The 17,043-nt window shown below is 41.8% G+C and overlaps 1 protein-coding gene across 1 annotated transcript; it reads left to right on the forward strand.

Moving 5' to 3' along the window:
• Window positions 1-567: 567 nt before the first annotated feature.
• On the forward strand, window positions 568-16,441 carry LOC140064797 (protein-glutamine gamma-glutamyltransferase 5-like). Its single transcript, XM_072112032.1, has 13 exons — window positions 568-759; window positions 5,511-5,690; window positions 5,840-6,082; window positions 6,303-6,421; window positions 7,441-7,569; window positions 7,952-8,129; window positions 9,010-9,148; window positions 10,117-10,220; window positions 10,296-10,535; window positions 11,728-12,123; window positions 12,608-12,768; window positions 15,602-15,735; window positions 15,979-16,441. The coding sequence occupies exons 1-13, from the start codon at window positions 750-752 to the stop codon at window positions 16,124-16,126; spliced, it is 2,181 nt and encodes a 726-aa protein (XP_071968133.1). The 5' UTR covers window positions 568-749; the 3' UTR covers window positions 16,127-16,441.
• The last annotated feature ends 602 nt before the right edge of the window (window positions 16,442-17,043 follow it).

Below are 17,043 nucleotides of genomic sequence, written 5' to 3' on the forward strand. Positions count from 1 at the left end.
ACTTCTTTTTTACTTTTACTATACTTTTTTATATTGAACTGTATCATCAAATAAATGATGTCATAATGTGGAGTAACACAAGGTATTTTTTAACCCTATACCCTCAGGACTTTATATAGCTCAGGTCTAGATCCTAGTGTTGTTCAGTGTTCAGTGTCATATGACACATAGATACAGGCAGTGTCTACTTTTGCACTTGTATGTTACACGGTGATCTCATGCTTTTTACACCTGCATGTTTTTTTATCATTATTTCTATTTCACACACACAATGCCCTGGAATCTCATGGAGCTTTACAAAATTGATGACATAAATATGTACAATGTATAAAATCAAGGTAAAAAAAAGCAAAAATTGAATCTGCAAAAGTAATACAGTTAAGAATAGACCAGAGCACTACAAGGCTATAAGGCAGCATTGTCTTCCTATGTTTGAAGAGCAGTAACTCAATAGACAATACAGAAGAGAGTTCTCCTCCATGAAAGTGATGAAATCATGACAGGACCCAGTAATCTGTTACCACACCTACGTGCAAGCAAAGTTGGCAAGAAAAAAAGTGTTTCAAGTCAGCAAACCAGTTGTGATTTACCAAGTCAGAAAAGCCGGCAGTGACTCCTGCCGCCCCACCTCGCCTCCCCTGTTTTATATTCCATCCTGCAGACAACAAAGCCATCAGTGTCACCACGTAACTCGCCTGCTGGAGGTGCCTACAGGTGAGAGCAGGAGGACGACAGACAAGCCAGGGAGAATGACACAAGGTAGGTCACATGGGGCACAACTACATGTCTCTGTGGGGTGGGAGAAGGTGATGTAGTAAAATATCGTAGGGTAACTTATAGACAATGTAAGGTTTACGGAGCAGGTCCTGACATATACAAGTGTAGAACCTGGGATGAGTTGTCTGTGAAGGTTACTATTCATCGAGGGATGTATCTATAGGAGGTGCAGAGAAACAGATAACAACTGGACAGTGGATGTAAAGCAGGTGAATGCTGCAAAGAGTACGGGGGTATAGTAGTGAACATTATCTGATGTCATAAAAGGGGAGATTATTGAAATCAGATTTACATACACAATGTTTAAATCTGACGCATTTCATGTCTCAGTCTCATAGGGGGTTATTTATTATTGGTTTTCCTGGACTTTTTTGGTGTAAAAAAATCTCACATTGAGTTTTTTTGGGACTTTTCACTGTTAAAAAGTCTCACAGGGCTTTTTCCGCCTCTTCATTAATCTGGTGTAAACATAGAACTATTACCGTGCAAAGACAGATTAGTTTTTTTTTTACTTTTACAAAAAGTCCCATAAAAAGTCTCACAGACAATCCTGAGTCCTGTGTTCGAATATGTGGTGGGACTTTTTATGCATTTTGAGACTTTTATGGAAGTTTTAAAAAAAAAAAAAATCCCATACAGCAATTAGAGTGAACGTGGCCAAAGCTACTTTAATAAATCTCATGAGCAGCTGAGCTCCAAAAACAGACATAGAACTGTCCCAAGGATAAATAATCCCAATGCCTGTAATCTAGTAGGACTTGAAATGCGCGAGAGTCTCATGTGCTATATAAGATTGTATCTTCATGTGGCCTGGCCAATGTGACATAATGGGGCATATTCCAAGTGCATTTTTACTTTGTTTTTGTCTGTGTTTTTTTTTGTCAGACTGACATTTTAGTTACTAGATCTTATTCTAAATTTATTCTATCCGTTGACCTTGAAGCAACAGATGGAAACCCCTGCATCATAATTGTCATGTGACTTACACATATGACTTTCACATGATCCCTAGAGATATTTACTACAAACTCAAATGAACTCTCTGGACTATAGGCTGCTATTCTGCCACCAATAGTACAAGATTATAGCGGATGTACCAACACAAACAGAATAGTAAATACATGTATGATCGATGGGGTCTGATTTCCCAAATGACCATCATGGCCTACTGTTGTGGAGGAACCTGAATGGACACGTAGTTATTCATCCTCCATTTAACATCTATAAAGCTGATTAAGATAACCAAGTGCTGGCTGTAAAACTATGGGTTGTGCACCCATCTCAGGCTACATTCACACTGCCGTTGCCCGCCGCACCGTAGCACAGCGGGCAACGGCAGCGCACGGGGAGAGGAGGAGGAGGTGAGCGCAGCTCATCCCCGCCCGTCTCCATAGGAACATATGGCGCACGCCGCCATACTACGAAGAAAGATAGGACATGTCCTATCTTCTTCCGGGGTACGGAGTGGTACGGTGCCGCACATGTGCCGCACCGTACCGCTCCCGTTGGGTGCCATGCGCCCATTGCCGTCTATGGGGCACGTATATCGGCAGTGTGAATGTAGCCTAACTGTTTTGGCTTTGGCCTGCTCTCCCTGGGCCACTGGGCCTCTACCACTTGGAGTATCCTTATGAAGATGGCAGCTACACTGGGCCAGGTGTAGAGATGTCCGTGGGATCCATGGCCAGAAACAAGCTCATACCAGGGGAAATTACACTTATTCTTTAAACACAATTATAATTATTTTATTTTAATGCTTTTGGAGAAAAATATACCGTAAACAACCCCTTTGAGGTTGATTTCAAGAATTTTCTGCCTTCCAGTTAAGGCATAAAATGTTAAAAAAATTGAAGGGTTTCTATGAGATTCCAAAATTGTCTTTGTTTTTTTTTTGTTTTTTTTTACCTGTACAATTCTTTAAAGGAAATCTACCACCAGGATTAAGGATTGTAAACCAATCACACTTACATGCTGGTGTTTGCCCCCTCTGGCAGGATCTGATCTTCTCTTAGCTTCTTATGGCCTGTTTTTTACACAAAAATTATGCAAATGTGGCCGAGGGGCTCCGAGCTCCATTGGTGTTCATGGAGCCCGGAGCCTCTCAGGCTCATTTGGATAATTTAAAGCTTTTTTTGGGTGCATAGGAAGCTTAAAGAAGAGTAAATTCTGCCACACGGGCACACATCAGTATGTCAATGTGCTGGTTAACAATTCTTAATCATGGTTGTAGATGTCCTTTAAACTTATTGTGGCAAATGATGTGAAGAAATATACGCATTTATCTAACCCTGATTTTATAGTCCTCTGCAAGAGCTGAAAACATAATGAGTGTTTTGGGTTCCTACAAAGATTTCTGTCTCCTTCCTATCAACAGCTACTTGAACACCTCAGCAATGATCTCATCCAGCAATTATTCTAAGCTTTAGACATAGTTTCACTGTGTGCTCTGCCGTGTCGCAATACTCCCTCCCAAACCTTCTCACAGAATAATCAAGTATCAGAGTCAAAAAATCTCCATGCTCCATGGACAAGAACACAGCTCATTGTGTAACACAACATATAGGCAATATTAAAGGCATGTTCTGAAAATCTGAAGGGTCTAGTTCCTGGTACTTTGGGTCGTTGACACAACATTACTGATAAGTCAATGATTGGCCTCTGCGTAGGACGGGGGTTCCTTGGGTCCACCAGCTATGATCCCTTAGGAAAAAGATTCTACTCGTTTCCAAATTGGGTTGTCTTCTGCTTTACTTCTAGGATTCCAGTAATGGGTAGGGGCCTGACCCATTGGAGGATCCTCTGATTCTCCGGTGGGCCAGTCCTACACTGACTGGCCTCATCAGTTTTGTCAGCTGCGAAAAAGCATGGGACCGTTGAGGCCAGCTGTTGGCTGAGCATCAGAAATGTTGTCATTCTTTCTGGTCCTACAGGGACAGGAAGCAAGCCACAGGAGCCAGTGCAGTGCATATAGCATGATATAGTTTTATATAGCAAAATAGTTTTTTAATGTAAAATTTTTAGAATACTTAAAGGGGATAGGGCCTAACTTGCTAATCGGCCCTATCTGATGAACTGTCCTCCAAATAAGTATTTATCAAACAACTCTTAAAGGGATTGGTCACTGTTAAATAAATCTCTTTCATTAATCATTTCTCTGTATTTATATGTATCTGTGTCTTTGTCGCCTTTGAGAGCTTCAGCCTTTTCAGCCTGCATATATACACCTCTTTCTGTTTCTCATTCCCTCAGTCCATCCTAATGACATCACCCACTGTGTCTCTTTTTCTCACAGTTCATCTCACTGACAGATACAGAGGGAGGAAAGAGCACATTGAGTCATAACTCTCCTGCTGCAGCTCCTCCTATTCATCAGTGTTCAGACATGTAAACAAAGAATCACAAAGAGTCTTCAGACACCACAAAAGTAACAGGAATGCTGAATGACTTAACATTTAGGGATTCATATTAAGGTAGTAAAGTCACATGGGCAACTTATGTAAAAGAGTTGTCACCCCCTTTAAGCTGTATGGCCAACATAACATCAATTGTGCACCTTTTAATATACTTTACCCTGTAAAACTCTAACGTCTATACAAGCCAAATCCCTAAAATCTCATAAAATTGAAGATTCTGCATAACCAAGTAGACAGGAGAGTCACATGATGAATATGCTCCAAGCAGAGCAATTACCTTATAATTATGTGTCTCTTATAAAGGTTTACAAGCTGCTGGGATGTCTTGTGGCGTCCGCTAAGAGCTTTAATATAAGAAACCATTGTTCTTCAAACTACACAAATGTGCTATGTAATTAATATGTAATTCCATGGTGTGTTGAGTATGTGAAGTATTTTATAGCCTGTGGACTCCATGTTATAACTTCCATTCAGTCTGCACCACATATAAAGCAGGATATAAAGAAGTATAATCAGGTTATATAACAGACAATACACAAAGTACAATTGTTAACAACGCTGAAATCATTGAAAAGTGTATTTATTATCTATAAAGGATTTTCTAGTAAAAAGATTATGCTGAAGAGGGGTCTCCAGGGATATGAATCCCTGAATGTTGAGTCATTTAGCATTCCTGTTACTTTTGTGGTGTCTGCAGACTCTTCATGATTCTTTGTTTACATGTCTGAACACTGATGAATAGGAGGAGCTGCAGCAAGAGAGTTATGACTCATTATGCTCTTCTTTCCCTCTGTTTCTGTCAGTGAGATGGACTGTGAGAGAAAGAGGAACAGTGGGTGTCTAAAGTAAGCAGCTCCTAGCACTACCCCATTTTTTAGCAGTGATAAACTGCTAGCTTTATCAGAACCCTCCGATAAAGCTAACAGACACTGCAGTGCCATCCATTCAGAACGCCAGACCACACTCAAAGCGGTCCAAGGTATTCATGTTGGGACTAGGAGGCCACATTAAGCCCGGCAGTCACCTCAGGCCTATGGAGTGGCAGGGGCGGTCCGGGGAAGAAGCAGCTCCTCGGGCCGCCCCCCTCATGAATACGCCCAACCGCTTTAAGAACACTCTTACTCTTAGGCAGCTTGATAAATCTGCCCCAATAATTTCACTAAAGGTTCAGGAACTCTGATCCCATATACCTTTGGAGAACACATGAAAAATAATATAACTAAAATAAAACATTTTTATCAGAAATGTTTATTTAGAGAACCTGATACCCCAAAATGTGACATTTATAACTAAAGCGTATTTGATCATTTTTTTCTCTAGTGCTTGAAATTGCCTACTGCGATCTGCAGTGCCAGAAAAATAACGCCCTGCATCACACAGACGAAATCAGTGACAACCGCCTCATCGTTCGGAGAGGGCAGCCATTTTTAATCGCCTTACAATTCAAGGAGAGAGAATTTATAGAGGGATCAGACAACATCATCTTTGCAGTGGAAACTGGCAAGTGACTACTACAATCTGCAGTATAAACATCTCTATAAAAACAAAGCCACCGCATGACAGGTTTTATGCGGCACCTTTGAACTTTGATGTGGATCGTCCCTTTGTTCTTCCCTAACTCGTATTATCCACCGGCTTTGTGTTCACAGGGCCATGGCCTGACGAAGCTTCCGGGACTAAAGCGGTGTTCCTCTTAAGGAAGGCTTTAGTAAGGAGAGCATGGAGCGCGGCGGTGCAAAGCAATGGAGACAACGCTCTGATGGTGGTCATCATGCCATCTTCTAAAGCTATAATTGGCCAATATACGCTAAAGGTTCAAATCACCAAAGGAAGCAAAGCCACAACCTATAAACTGGGGACTTTTGTCCTTCTATTCAATACGTGGTGCGCAGGTATGAGGGATATGGGGTCATACAACATCACAAACTCAGATCCTCTAAATTTCCAGAAACAGCGCCTCTTTCACTTATAGGCTGTACTTGGTACTGCAGCTCACCCCAATTTACTTATGTACTCACTCTCAACTTTCTGGACTATACTTGAGCTTCTTTTTCACTTGCCCTACTAACTACATGTTTGTATAACTGTTAATGTTATGTCTGAACTTGACAGATGATGACGTGTTTCTGGATGATGAACCCAAGCGACAAGAATATGTTATGAATGACTATGGATTTGTGTACCAGGGAAACCAAAACTGGATTTCTCCCTGTCCCTGGAACTTTGGACAGGTAGAATAGCTATTTTTTTGATTGATACAGTCAGGAAAGTGTCTACATATAATGAGCCTGGTAGACAATTAGGGAAATTAGGACTCACTCGCAATCACTGTCTGAGATTTGGGTAATCAGGACTCTCACTGTCAATCACTGTGTGTAGGTGGAATAATCAGGACTCTCACTGTCAATCACTGAGTGTGGGTGGAGTAATCAGGACTCTCACGGTCAATCAATGTGTGTGGGAGGAGCAATCAGGACTCTCACTGTCAATCACTATGTGTGGGCGGGCTAGTCAGGACTCTCCCTGTCAATCACTATGTGTGGGTTAGTAATCAGGACTCTCACTGTCAATCACTGTGTCTGGGCGAAGTAACCAGGACTCTCACTGTCAATCACTGTGTCTGGGCCGAATAACCAGGACTCTCGCTGTCAATCACTATATGTGGGCGGAGTAACCAGGACTCTCGCTGTCAATCACTATGTGTGGGCGGAGTAATCAGGACTTTCCCTGTCAATCAATGTGTTTGGACGGAGTAACCAGAATTCTCCCTGTCAAACACTATGTGTGGGCTGAGTAATCAGGACTCTCACTGTTAATCACTGTGTCTGGGCAAAGTAACCAGGACTCTCACTGTTAATCACTGTCTGGGCGGAGTAACCAGGACTCTCACTGTCAATCACTGTGTCTGGGCGGAGTAACCAGGACTCTCGCTGTCAATCACTATGTGTGGGCGGAGTAACCAGGACTCTCGATGTCAATCACTATGTGTGGGAGGAGTAATCAGAACTTTCACTGTCAATCACTGTGTGTGGGCGTGGTAATCAGGACTCTCATTGTCAGTCACTGTGTGTGGGTGGGGTAGTCAGGACTCTTACTCTTTTTGGAGTCCTGTCAGAATTTACTCAGCTCTACTTGGTCAGCGACAATGAGCTGAAAGTCAACACAAGTTTTCATGTTATTGGGTTAAATTATAGTTAAATTAAAAATGTAATACTTTATAAAGTAAATTTACACTAACTTTTAATTGCAGTTTGAAGATGATATCATAGACATCAGCCTCAGGCTTCTTGACAAGAATCTGAATTACCTACAAGATGCATTTAAGGATTTGTCTCACAGAAACAACCCTGTGTATGTTAGCAGAGTAGTGTGTGCCATGGTGAGTAGGTATAGGACTATTGTACAGTTTTCCAAGGTAAGGTAAGAAGACAATTACTGACTACCATGCATCATTATAGTGTAACCTGCCGACAAAAACTGATAGATTATGTGTGTGAATATGGAGAGCAAACTGTTACATGACTAATAGTCTGTAGACTCTATCTCTAATTCTCGGTTGTCCCAAAGCTGGTAGTGGAGACTAGCTGCAGGAGGTCTCCCATACACTGCATACAGAAAGTAGAAGAGAAATAGCGCCATGATCTTTTGTGCTGTTATACTGCGTTTCAAAGACAAATTAAAACTGATATAAATTGTGAGATATAAAATTTTACATTTCTTCTGCTATCATCTGTATTAACATCTGATTAATAATATCACAGATCAACTCTAATGATGATAATGGAGTCTTACAAGGAAACTGGGGAGAAGATTATTCTAATGGAGTGAGTCCTTCTGCATGGAATGGGAGTACTGCTATTTTAAGAAAATGGTTTAAAAAAGATTGTGAACCTGTTAAGTACGGCCAGTGCTGGGTCTTTGCAGCCGTGATGTGCACAGGTAAATAAATAATACTGTATATGTAAAATTCATAGGAATAGGCACCATTCCAAACAGGGTCGGTACCAGCACTGGGCATACCCGGGCAAGTGCTGGGGCCCAGGGTTGCTGGGGGCGGCCCACATAATGCTGTACATAAAGAATCCATGGGGGTGAGGAGTCTATATCTAATGAATCCATAGGGGGTGAGGGGGGGGCTTTATATAAAACAACCATGAGGGGGATGTTTGGGGTAATAAACTATGATATATTTTAGAGAACAGGAGACTGGTTTAGCTTCTGAATTTTTAATGCCACCACATGAGTTCACTGCAAAGGGGCCCCCTGAGGCCACTGGAAGTAAAGATAGAAGCTTTATATAGAATGACAGCAAGCAGAGATACAGAAAACCATGAGGAATTGATACCGAAGTATTTTGGTAAATTGTATAACTTTTTTTAATACAAATAATAACAATAATTTGCTGAAATTGAGACACCCCTTTAATCACTGCTGCTCTTCCATGCACCCCGTGTTAGGTTACATTGACAGGAACGTGTGCTCGCTGTACCGTGGTACGGCGGGAAAGCGTAGGCAGGCACACGTCGGCACCTGGGAGACTTGTCTTATCTTTCTCCCGGCTACGGAACGGTACGGCATCACACGTGTGCTGCACTCTACCAATTACCAACCACGGCACCGTGAGCCCATTGCTGCCTATGGGGATGATTATATGGCGTGTATACGTCGGCCGTATATACGTCCCCCCATACGGCAGTGTGAATGTAGCCTTACCTTGAAAAAAAAAAAGATTTTCTCCCATTCTTCAAACAATTACCTCAAGTTTCACATGCATAATAAAAAACACCTGTATAATCGTTTATTTCTTCATCTTCTCTAGTGATGAGGAGCTTAGGTATCCCAACACGTGTCGTAACAAACTTTGATTCTGCCCATGACACTAATAATAACCTGATTATTGACGAGTACTATGATCCCACTGGAAAAAAACTTGAAAAAGAAAGTCATGACAGCATCTGGTAAGACATTGACAGGATAAATTCTATCAAACTTTTCAACCAAATTATACTAAATGTGTAATACTACCTACTGGGCGGCTGAGTCTGTATGTGCCTACTGCACTTCCATATGGTTATTGTAACTGCTGAAAAATGAAACATACACATTAAGGTCATGTATATTTCTTATATTTGGCACTGTATGTAGCTGATAGACTAGAGTGCGGCTTTTGGGCTGATATTAACCAGATGCCCATTTCAAGGAAGTAGAATTGCAAGTAGAGAAAGTGAGTTTCCCAAAAATCTGATTGAACCAAATTGAATCTGGGCGGTCATGGAAGCAGTAACCAAACTCCTGGAGAAGTTTCCAGCATGTCCTAGCACTTCCTATCTTTTGCAGCAGAAGTTTTTGCAAAGAACAGGAGTCTTACAAAAATTAGCCACCTTGCTGGAGTCCTGACTCGGCTTTAGGGAGCGGCTTCACCCTACGGTGAACAAGAGCCCAGAGAGAGACTCCTGATCTTTGCAAAAATACTTCCGCGACTGGTACAAAGTAGTAGGCCATGCCAGAAACTTCAGGAGTTTGGTCATGGCTTCCACGACTTCCCAGTTCAGTTCTATTCGGTTTGGTTGAATTCAAATTTTGAGATGCCAGGCCATGCCGGGAAGGGCTCCAGGAGGTCAGATAAGGCTTTCACAACCATCTGTTTTTGCCATGCGTTCCAGATTCCCCCCATTTCTCTCTCATAGTCCGTGCTCAGGGATGCTGTGGGTGGTCAAATTTGGTAACTGTACATCTTTATGCAGACTTATACAAGGAAGGCCATCACTGATGTATACATTTTACAACTGGACCTCTACACCCAGAATAAATGTTTTACAAGTTATAGGGAATCTTTTGCCCCATACTTATATACCCAATCTAATCTATAACAAGCTGCACTGGGTTTTGACTTTGTTTGAAAACTCTATTATATTCTTTCCTCTAGGAACTTTCATGTATGGTGCGAATGCTGGATGGCAAGAAAAGACCTACCACCCGGTTACGGGGGATGGCAAGTCCTAGATCCAACCCCCCAGGAAACCAGCAATGGTGGGTGCTGGAACATGCAAACTTCAAGTTATTACCAAGGAAAGTTCTCATTCTAACTTTGTTGCCTTTCTATAGGAATCTACTGCTGTGGACCTGCCTCCGTGAGAGCCATAAAAGAAGGAGAGTTGCACCTCCACCATGATGGTCCTTTTGTTTTCTCTATGGTGAATGCCGACTGTGTGACATGGACAATATATGGCACAAAGAAAGAAAAGTACTTCTGTGATCCACATACGATTGGAAGACGTATCAGTACGAAGAGTGTGGGGACAGATGATCGGGAAGATATCACTCACACCTATAAGTATGATGAAGGTATAAGCCACATTGATATGATAAATATTCAGAGGATAATGAAGACCAAATTGGGCTTCACATCTACCCCATTCTTGTGTTGTCAAGCATGAAACATGTTCACCCGAGTTCGATCCCAGTAGAATTTAGCATCAATCTAAGATAGCACGGAGGCAGTGCTGGGGACCAATAAATTCTGGTCCCCTACTATTAAACTCTCTATAGATATATATATTGTGAACCCCTAAATCTTCATGTATATGAATACAGTGACACTGGTGTTGACTGCCCATGCATTTTGACTGCCCTCCCTATTTTCCTGCATACCTTTAGGTATATACCCTCTGTGCCCCTGGAATTTACTATGACCCATACCCCTAAAGACTATTACCACTTATGCCCCATTTCTATATACTTTGCCTCCCCCTTTCTCCCACTGCTAAATAATATAACACTCTGTGACCAAACTATCCGTGCTCCCACATTGATAGACTCTGATCCCCTTATGCCCTCACTCCTATAGACTATCAACTTTTGTGTCCCCACTACTGTATACTAAGACCTTCTGTGTCCCCACTTCTCTGTGCCGTTGGTCTGGCCAGACAAATGGCCATCCTACTCCTGAGGACGCCCTAGGCACAGGACCTCTAACACCTAGTGCCAAATACAGGTCTGAGTTTCCCAAGAAGACAAAGGGGGTCATTTACTTAGGGCTCGATTCGCGTCTTCCCGACGTGTTACACGAATATTTCCGTTTTGCAACGATTTTTCTTGAATTGCCCCGGGATTTTGGCGCACGCAATTGGATTGTGGCGCATCGGCGCCGGCATGCACGCGATGGAGACAAGGGGGGGGGGTCCGTAAAAAAAAACAACGGATTCGGAAAAATTGCCGCATTTTTTTTAAAAAAAGTGTCGCTCGACACGCGCTTACCTTCACCCACGATAGGACGGCGAACTTCAGTGCATTACGATGGTCTTCAGTGCAACCTGGTGGATGTTGGAGGAACTGCCTTAGTGAATCCCGGCCGGACCCGAATCCACCGCAAAGAACGCGCCGCTGGATCGCGAATGGACCGGGTAAGTAAATCTGCCCCAAAGAGTTCTTTAGAAGTCCAAAGGATCATTAGTTTTTATACTAGAAGGGGGACCCAGAAGGGGTCAAAATGTATGAAACACATCCATGTCTTGTTCTCCTTTACTTTGTTATTAAGGCACAATTGAAGAAAGGAAGGTTTTCCAGAAAGCTTTGCAAAGACTGAGCAGAAGAAGCATCATGATGTCTTCAAATGGTTCTCCATACAGTCCCATCAGCAATGGATTCTCCCCTAATGATGTATTTAATGGTGTGTCACCTGAACGAGTACAACTTCCTGACCGCGAACAACCAAACCGTCCACTAAGTGATGCAAATTTATTCCTGAAATTTAAGCTGACTGAATCTCCGCAGCTTGGGCAAACCATCAACTTAGCTTTACTGTCTGTAAATTTACTCTCTGTCGCAAAGACATTAAAGCTGAGCTTTAGTGCTCAGACTCTAAAGCACAAGGGTAAACCAGGCGTCCAGTTCTGGAAGGACTCCAAGTACATTGACATGGGGCCTAAAGAAGGTAAAGCAAATTATTTTAACTTAATCTTATCAGCTATCCACTGTATTCTTCCTGCTTCCCTATCTCCATCAGTCTCATATAGTCGATAGGTCTAGCAGCGCTAATGACCACCAGGTTACTGAAACGGCCACATTGGGTCTCGATTCTCATGATTGGTGGAAGTCAATGCTACTAATATTTTGTGACAATATGTATAAGCCATTGGAATCCTTATTATTTAAAAATTCTAAAAGGAACAGAGTGGGGTTAATCTCTATCTTTTTGCTGGGGAGGAGTAGAGAAGCCAAAGGGGCGGTGCCTAACGAAATATTTTACATATTGAAATATGAAACATAACATCTACGTAAGGAGAGAAATACCATGATTATTTCTATTGTAACTATTGTTACTATGTCTAGTTTCCCTTTAAGAATCATTTTAATAAGAGTGATGATTTTCTAAACCTCTGAAGTTATATTAATATTTTTGTCCATAACTTTTGCAGAGAAATGGCTTTTGTTGCAAATTCCATATTCACAGTATGGAAAGTACCTTGAAGATAACAGCTTGATCAGAGTGGCTGCTGTTGGGGAGCAGAATGTAACCTGGGAGAAGGTTCTAGTAGAAAAGGACATCAACCTAGCAATGCCGCAGATCATGATTAACGTAAGTCATGTATATGAGCAGGTGCCAGATGTCGTCTGTGTGTAGGCATAACCTAAGAAACAACAATGGACCATGTAAGACAGGGATTTCTTAACATTAGCCATCAAATACTGTAGACACAGTCAAAATAATCCCATTCCTTTACATTCTAAAAATTAACTTATTAAAAGAGGAAATAATTCATCAAATACAAATTTGTGGATCTCAGTTAAAATTACTAAAATCCTCCAACGATAGCCTCTAAATTGGTGTTGTATGGGTCGTGTACCCGGGATGATCCACACCCTAAGAGTATCGATCCACATATTTGTATCTGATTATTTAATATTTTAATACATCACAAATAAAAGTAAAATTTTTAGAATGTAAGGGAATGGGATAATTATGACTGTGTGTACAGTATTGGGTGGCTAATGTGTGTAGGCAGTATCAATAACTTTAGTTTAGTAGTGTGGAGGTTACACTAAATCTATTCACAATTATGCACACATTTGCTGCTTACAGCCTCTAGGCATGAAGACACCATAGCTCATACATTGCATTCCAAAGGTTGAAACATTGATCTGTAAATGTCCACAATTTACATCAATTTCATTTAACAGTGAGAGTGTTTAAAGGAAATCTCCCATCAAAATCCATCATGATAAACCAGGGACACTTACTCAAAGATCCAGACACAGCGACTGTGATAATTTTCTGATATTTGTTATACATCAACTCTTATAATTATTCTAATGAGCCTGAAGGGCTCCTGGGGGTGTTACCAGAGACAAAGTAGGTGGGGCTATTATATTTTGTGGTAATTCATTGGAGCGATTAAAACAGTGTGGGACTGGGGTTCCTTGAGACCTCCAGATCAAATTATTCTGAGGACCCACTTGAAAATAGCCTCCGAATTTGGCTGTTTTCTGTTCTATTTTGGGCTCCAGTATTAAGCTAGAGTCAGTACCCACCAGAGGATCCATCGGTTCTCTAGTCATACCATGAGGTCATTATTTTAGGACAATGCAGTATCTATTACAGGGGTCTCAAACTCAATTTACCTGGGGGCCGCTGGAGGTAGATTCTGGGTAAGGCTGGGCCGCATCAAGTTTTCCGCACAAAATGCGCTTACAAAATATCATTATTCAGATTCAAATGTCATGGCGTCTCCTGGCGCAAGGAAAGCCCCATGCTGGGAGACATGTTTTCTCTATGAACGCGTCCTGTGCACCGAGGGGTCCCAAGCTCCTACCGCACTGAGCCCAGGACACTCCATCCCCCCCTCCCCCCCGGTACTTGCCTCCCATCGAAGAAGATGAAGTCGCCGCTCTGACCTGCACCAAGTGCATTCAGAGCGGCGACTTCATCATCTTCAAGTACCGGAGGGAAGGGGATTAACCGGTTACGGGCCCTTTCCTGTTTTTTTCATGTCCATTTTTCACTCCCCACCTTCAAAAATCTATAACTTTTTTATTTTTACACGTAAAGAGCTGTGTGACGGCTTGTTTTCTGCGTAACAAATTGCACTTCATAGTAATGGTATTAAATATTCCATGCCATGTACTTGGAAGCGGGAAAAAAATTCCAAATGCAATGAAAATGGTGAAAAAACGCATTTGCGCCATTTTCTTGTGGGCTTGGATATTACGTCTTTCACTGAGCGCGCCAAATGACATGTCTACTTTATTCTATGGGTCGTTACGATTAAGGGGATACCAAATTTGTTATAGGTTTATAATGTTTTTTACAAAAATTAAAACCTCCTGTACAACAATTATTTTTTTGATTTTGTCAACTTCTGGCGCTAATAACTTTTTTATACGTTGGTGTACGGAGCTGTGGGTGGTGTCATTTTTTGCGAAATTTGATAATATTTTCAATGATATCATTTTTAGGACTGTACGACCTTTTGATCACTTTTGATAGATTTTTTATATTTTTCAAAATGGCAAAAAAGTGCCATTTTCGACTTTGGGCGCTATTTTCTGTTACGGGGTTAAAAGCATTGAAAAAACGTTATCATATTTTGATAGATTGGGCATTTTCGGACGCGTCAATACCTGATGTGTTTATGATTTTTACTGTTTATTTATATTTATGTCAGTTCTAGGGAAAGGGGGGTGATTTGAAATTTTAGGTTTTTTTATTATAATTTTTTTTTTTTTTTAACTTTTTTGTATTTTTATTTATACTATTTTTCAGACTCCCTAGGGTACTTTAACCCCAGGTTGTCTGATTGATCCTATCATATACTGCCATACTACAGTATGGCAGTATATGGGGATTTTCCTCCTCATTCATTACAATGTGCTATCAGCACATTGTAATGAAGGGGTTAAAACGAAATAGCCTCGGGTCTTCGGAAGACCCAAGGCTACCATGGAGACGGATCGCCGTCCCCCGATGACGTCACGGGGAGCGGCGATCCCAGGTAAGATGGCGGCGCCCATGCGCCGCTATCTTTTTGAGGTGCCGGCAGCTTTGCCGGCAGCCATCGCTGTCAAAACACCCGCGATCGGTGCTAGCACCGATCGCGGGTGTTACCGGTAAGCCTTTGCTGCAATATGCAGCAAAGACTTACCGGCTATGGAGAGGGCTCAGCCCGTGAGCCCTCTCCATGCAGCGCGACCTGCCCTCTCCATGCAGGTGGGGGCCGCAAAATATTGTCCCGCGGGCCGCAGTTGGCCCGGGGGCCGCGAGTTTGAGACCCCTGATCTATTATGTACAAATCTAGCAAGCCAACCTACTTACTGCAGGTGCAATCCTCATGATGAATACAATGCTTGTGATCCTTTGTGCCCCGTACAGGGTGCAGCACAGCACAATAAACTTTCTTTTATATGTCCTGCAGCCTCTGGGATCCGCAAGGTTAACCAAACCATGTCGAGTACAACTCACATTCACAAACCCTCTCAGTGAAGATGTAAGCGACTGCCTGCTGGTGATCGAGGGCAGCGGACTTCTCAAGAGTCAGATGAAAATAATGTAAGTGAAAACTAGAATTTGTACCCTAGTAATACACATTTATATATCTCTAAGGATAACAGGGTTTTCTGGGATTATAACTCATGTCATTGGTCAATGTCTGGTTCAGCTCATATTGCATTAATATGGATGGAATCATGACTGAAAATGTCTGTCAGGATAAAATTAGATACGGGACTGTCCCATAGCTGTTTTTGGGCACCACATAATACACAGTCCTATAATACAACTGTTTTTTTTTAGTGTGGACACCATGAAAGCCAAGGAAAGGTCAGTCCTAGAGTTTGAGGTGGTTCCCTACAAAGTCGGTCTGAAACAACTTCAAGTCAACTTCAGCAGCAACAAGTTCCAAGTCATCAAAGGCTACAGGACCATTGTAGTCAACAACTGATGTCACCTAGTAGAACTGGTGGGATGGTGGTACCAGAGTAAGACCACTGACATGAAGGTCATGTCACTTTGTTTGGGATGGTGGCAAAGAAGACGGCTTGAAAGACTCTTAAAGTAATTCCTTGAATCCCCCATGGAAGGGATCTGAAGGTAGGGTTGACCGAAAAACCTTTCCCAGTACTTTGATGAAGTGTCATCTAGTGGTGGAAGCAAGAACAAATGTTTGGACTGTCCTATGTTGTTTCACATAGGCTGCGCTCCAGCTTAGTTTTGTAATTTTGCAATATTTTTTTTCTGCTTGAGTATTAAAAATTTTCCTAATGAAATTTAAATATAGAAATAAAAAATAAAAACTCATGAAATGACAGATGTCCATATACGGATCTTTATTACATTCAATGACCAAGGCTCTGGAGGATTTGATAAAGGAAAGACCAACAATACAAGCTACTTATGTATGGTCGAGCTCTACTGAGTTCTCCTTGCTCAGCCACCATCATAGCAGAGGCATAAATAGCACTGCCGGCAAGAAAAACCCCCTAGAAAACTCAGCCAGCTAAGGCACTTTAAATATGTATAAACTTTACACCCAACACCAAAAGTAGGGTGTAAAATGGTTGCAGCTTGTTTATTAATTTTCTTTAATTTAATATATTAATCATAGTATCAAGGATAGGTGAATAGAACGTAAACAGAAGTAAGGCAGGTAAAGATGTCTCATATAAGGCCATCGCCAGGAGCGCTATGCCCGTCCATACTCCCAGGCGGAAGTTCGGCCTCAGGCGAACCAGTTTTTTCCGCCGGCTGTGACTTTGAACGACTGGAATGAAAAAATAAATAAATACCACAAAATTGAATTTTAACAAGGAAAGCTTGAGATGAAGATCCAAAATTGGAAAGGAAGCAAGAAACACGGGA

This window comes from Engystomops pustulosus, chromosome 6 (assembly GCF_040894005.1).
Source record: "Engystomops pustulosus chromosome 6, aEngPut4.maternal, whole genome shotgun sequence".
NCBI classification, from domain to species: Eukaryota; Metazoa; Chordata; class Amphibia; order Anura; family Leptodactylidae; genus Engystomops; species Engystomops pustulosus.

Bases quoted from the DNA above. Each gene is read 5' to 3' on its own strand.
- LOC140064797 (XM_072112032.1), top strand. The intron at 9,149-10,116 runs GTAAGACATTGA...TCTTTCCTCTAG, and splicing joins GAAAGTCATGACAGCATCTG to GAACTTTCATGTATGGTGCG. The intron at 10,221-10,295 runs GTGGGTGCTGGA...GCCTTTCTATAG, and splicing joins CCCCCAGGAAACCAGCAATG to GAATCTACTGCTGTGGACCT.